Source organism: Zea mays, chromosome 10, assembly GCF_902167145.1.
Source record: "Zea mays cultivar B73 chromosome 10, Zm-B73-REFERENCE-NAM-5.0, whole genome shotgun sequence".
Classification (NCBI taxonomy): Eukaryota; Viridiplantae; Streptophyta; class Magnoliopsida; order Poales; family Poaceae; genus Zea; species Zea mays.
The window spans coordinates 140,487,242-140,491,738 of NC_050105.1; the positions used below are offsets into that span (position 1 = coordinate 140,487,242).

A 4,497-nucleotide genomic window follows, 5' to 3' on the forward strand; every position below is an offset into this window, starting at 1 on the left:
GCCCTCGCTCGAGCGGACAAATTAATTAACTCGGGTTTCGTTCAACGCGCGCTGTATAGTTAGTTGTTTGATGCGTGCCCCACTATATATATATATATATAGTACTCCCTCCGTTTCTTTTTAGTTGTCGTTGGATAGTTCAATTTTGCACTATCCAGCGACAACTAAAACGAAATGGAGGGAGTATTAGTTCAGCACTTGGACTAGTAAACCCACCCATCCGTTTCAGTCACGGAGCTTTCGTTTCGGCACATCGGTCAGTTTCTGCCAATCCAATCAATGTAGAGAACGATAGATCGAACCTGCAGCCTGCAGGCAGGAGAAGCGCAAGAACACAGCCCCGTGGCCCAGATGATGATTTGCCCGACGGAACACCAAAAATTCCTCCACCGGCCACCGCCGGTACGTGTGGCCTGGCCCGAGCTAGAGAAGTCCAACACGTGCCCTATAACCGTGACAGGTTGGCTAGAAATCAAATCATGCGACGAGTATGAACGGTAGCAGAGAGAGAGAGAGAGAGACTCGCAATCGCAAGTTGGCAGACGGCATTTGACCTCGCCCGAAGTAAACGCACGGCCTTCCTTCCTTCCTTCCTTTCCCGACCGCTGCGCTGCGCTTTATTAGGCGAAACAAGATGACACTTGATACTGCCAGTGCCGTCTCGAGCGCGCGAAAGAGGAGGACAGATGCATGCATGCCATTGCCTTGCCTTGCCCCCACGACGACAGCAGCAAAGGTCTCCCATAACGCGTAAAAGCATCGGCGATCGCACGGGTACGGGTACGGGGTACGGGCCGCCGGTCCCTTCTTTTTATATCACAGCGCCAAGGGAGAGCTAGCGCAAGAGACAGAGGAACCCAGGACAGGAGAAGAGGGGAGGGCGGCAGACCGCAGTCCACCGGCCAGACAGACAGGGGTGAGGCGCCGTCGACCGACCGAGCGTTCCGCTGCTGCTTCCATGGGGAACTGCCTCGGCTCGGACGAGGCCGCCGAACTGGAGGTCGTGAAGAACTCGGGCCAGCCACAAGGTACTGTGATATCTATTTGCTTTTCCCGCTTATTATTTTCTGCTAGCAGCGCCTTACGTAGACGCCGCGACACGATCGTTTCTTTGCTTTTGACACGATTCTTTTGGCTGGAAGGGCCTCAAGGTTCTGGCCTGCTACGTACTTCCATCCCAATCCTACTGCTGATACATATGGCCAATCTCTTGGTTTTTTCCTTCTTCTCAGCAGCAGCTACGGCAGCTCCAGCCATGGCGCCGCATAAATCCGAGGGTTCGATGAGCTCAGGGTCAGGGCCCTCCAGCAGCAGCAGGTCCGCTGGCTCGTCCATGAGCAGCATCGCCACGACGACCGGTCGAAGCGGCGGCAGCACCAGCACCAGCAGCGGATCGAGGCCCCTCCGCGCCGCCGCCGCCGCCTCGTACCGGGAGGAAGAAGAGGAGGAGGAGGAAGAGAAGGAGGGGAGGATCCTGGAGGCGCCCAACCTCCGCATCTTCACCTTCGCGGAGCTGAGGGCCGCGACGCGCAACTTCAGGCCCGACACGGTGCTCGGCGAGGGAGGCTTCGGGCGGGTGTACAAGGGCTGGGTCGACGAGAGGACCATGAACCCGACGCGCTCCGGCATCGGCATGGTCGTCGCCGTCAAGAAGCTCAACCAAGAGAGCGTGCAGGGCCTTCAGGAGTGGCAGGTGCGTGCGTACACTACTCTATCTACTTGCGACTTAATTGCCATCAGCTCGCTTCGCTGCTACACGGATTAATTGCCGATCATGCCGGCCGTGACGTTCGTGGACAGCGCCCTGTGTGGTTTACCAAACCAACCGCAGTTTGCTTCTGGTTAGAGTAGACTAGCTTAGCGAGCTGAGGATCACGTGGCCGTCCATCGTTTTCAAATGTTCATATTACATTACGCGAATGCCGCGCTGCTTTGTATACAATAAGCTGCGTAGCAGCTGGTGCCGAGCTGGCGTGGCGTGATCCCCGCCCCCGGTGTCATCGCTTGAGTTCCCGGCGTCGCGACCGCGTGGGCGATGGCCGGACGTTCCGACGCCGCGTTCCCCAACTTTGAGATTCTGATCGCTTGTTTTTGGCGTGGTGGGAATTTTGCAGTCCGAGGTCAACTTTCTGGGGAGGCTGTCGCATCCGAACCTGGTGAGGCTGCTGGGCTACTGCGTGGAGGACAGGGAGCTCCTGCTCGTGTACGAGTACATGCCCAAAGGCAGCCTGGAGAATCATCTCTTCAGAAGTGAGTCGTCCTCTGCCTCTTTGGAATGTCCATCTTCTTTTTTGTCTCCTTCCTTCCTCGCAAGTACACACCGACTGATTTGATAAAGACTGGGTTAGCTTTGTTCAAAGCTACAGTACGCATGCTTTTTTAGCTTCTCCCTTTTTCTCTGTCCCCTTCCTTTTTATCGAGATGCATGTCGCAATGGAACATCTCAGTGTGTGTATATATGCCCCTTTTAGTACCGGACTAGGACTTTAGCTTGTTTCATGAAAGAAGTGTAGACGGGTAGAAGAATAACACGAGGACCTCTTGCGACTGATCAGAGGGCGGCTCCTTCGAACCAATCTCCTGGAACCTTCGGCTGCGCATCGCCATTGGCGCGGCGCGTGGCCTGGCCTTCCTCCACTCGTCCGAAAAGCAGGTCATCTACCGAGACTTCAAGGCCTCGAACATCCTCCTCGACACGGTACACGTTCGCCTCATGCATATACGTCTCCTCACATCCCATCAATACAACGGACAACCGGGAACACGTACAAAAACCCATGCTTTCTTCCCCTGCCACCCCCCGCAGAATTACAACGCCAAGCTGTCCGACTTCGGTCTCGCCAAGAATGGCCCGACCGGCGGCGACAGCCACGTCACCACCCGTGTGATGGGCACGTACGGCTACGCTGCGCCGGAGTACGTCGCCACAGGTACAGTACTTCAACACCGTACATCGTTCAGTATTCCATACTACACATACAATATGTACACACACATTTTCCACCAGACTTCTTCATACGTGCTCGCTTCGCTTGCGTGTCTTCAGGGCACCTGTACGTGAAGAGCGACGTGTACGGCTTCGGCGTGGTGCTGCTGGAGATGCTCACGGGCCTGCGGGCGCTGGACACGGCCCGCCCCGCGCAGCAGCACAACCTGGTGGAGTGGGCCAAGCCGTACCTGGCGGACCGGCGGAAGCTGCCGCGCCTCGTGGACCCGCGGCTCGAGGGGCAGTACCCGTCCAAGGCGGCGCTGCAGGCGGCCCAGCTCACGCTGCGCTGCCTCGAGGGGGACCCCAGGAGCCGCCCCTCCATGGCGGAGGTCGTGCTGGCCATCGAGGCGATGGAGCAGCTCAGGGTGCGGCCGCGGGACGAAGCAGCGCCGAGCGGCCACGCCCACGGCCACGGCCGGTCGTCGCGCCCGAGGACCGGGCCGGGCCGGGCGGGGAGCAGCAGCCACCACCGCCAGTCTCCGAGTGCGAGGTAGCACGGCTGCCGGACCAGCACTGGTCGAGCTGAGCTTCACGTTTTTTTTAGGTGGGTTCTGCATCTTCCGGCGAGTGGAGGATGGAGCACGCATGCTTGCGAGGTGTTTTTTTTTCGGTCGCTTTTGTAGCAGGTCGTTGTTGTTTCTGCGGCATGCAGATTGACGAGGCCAGAAGGGCCTCCATGCATGTATATCTGTTTGATTGCAGATGGCCCAAATGTTGGCTGGTACAGGCTCAGGAACCATGATTTGATTTCGATCATCTCCCTCTGCCAGATTTTGCTGTGCATAGCCTATGTAGTTTCTGAACGAAAACTACTTCGCACGTGTTATTAATAAGAACAAAACCAAAACCATACTTGAGTTACTAATACAACGTATAATCAGCTACTCACTGTCCAGGAAGAAATTACATGGACTATTTCTGCTGGATCAGGTCGATTGTCAGACTGGTCGATTGTCAGACTGTCAAGCCCTTGCGTCATGCGATCTGAGGAGGATCCAGGCATCATCAGGCGACTCGGCTTTGCCTCTTGCTCGCTTGCTTCCGGTCAGCGAGAGATTGAAATAAACTAAAGTGACTGAAGAAGAAATGAACTAATTTTTTTTCTTAATCCCCTTTAACTAAATAAGCTCTTAATAAATACTACTATTACATTCTATTGAAGAGCTCTGTTTTTTCTTAATATCCCATTATAGTAAAACCATGATAAAAAGAGATGTGTATGAGGCATAGTTTAAAATAAGAGGTGGATGAGTAGGCGGCCGAAGGTAGCCAACAAAGTAAAAAAAAAAGTCCATCAATTAGCACAATAGGGCTCTCCCAAATGGGAGAGAGAGTAAGACCTCGTTTCAAACCTTTAAAGCTAATTATTAGCCAGCTAATAAGTTATTAGCTGAGTTGAGCCAACTAACAACTAATAGATATTTGAAAGATATAACTAACAACTAGTTGGTTTATTAGCTAGTTGGTTGTAAACCTCTTGATTAATTTTAATGGGAACATATCGAATG

At 54.3% G+C, this 4,497-nt stretch overlaps 1 protein-coding gene across 1 annotated transcript; it reads left to right on the forward strand.

Annotated features, from left to right (window-relative positions):
• Positions 1 to 578: 578 nt before the first annotated feature.
• Positions 579 to 3,745, forward strand: LOC103641980 (uncharacterized). Its single transcript, XM_008665284.3, is given in 8 exon segments — positions 579 to 1,028; positions 1,233 to 1,693; positions 2,115 to 2,175; positions 2,178 to 2,250; positions 2,556 to 2,698; positions 2,807 to 2,930; positions 3,047 to 3,256; positions 3,258 to 3,745. Coding segments are annotated over 8 exon segments (1,368 nt in total). The 5' UTR covers positions 579 to 958; the 3' UTR covers positions 3,484 to 3,745.
• Positions 3,746 to 4,497: the final 752 nt, after the last annotated feature.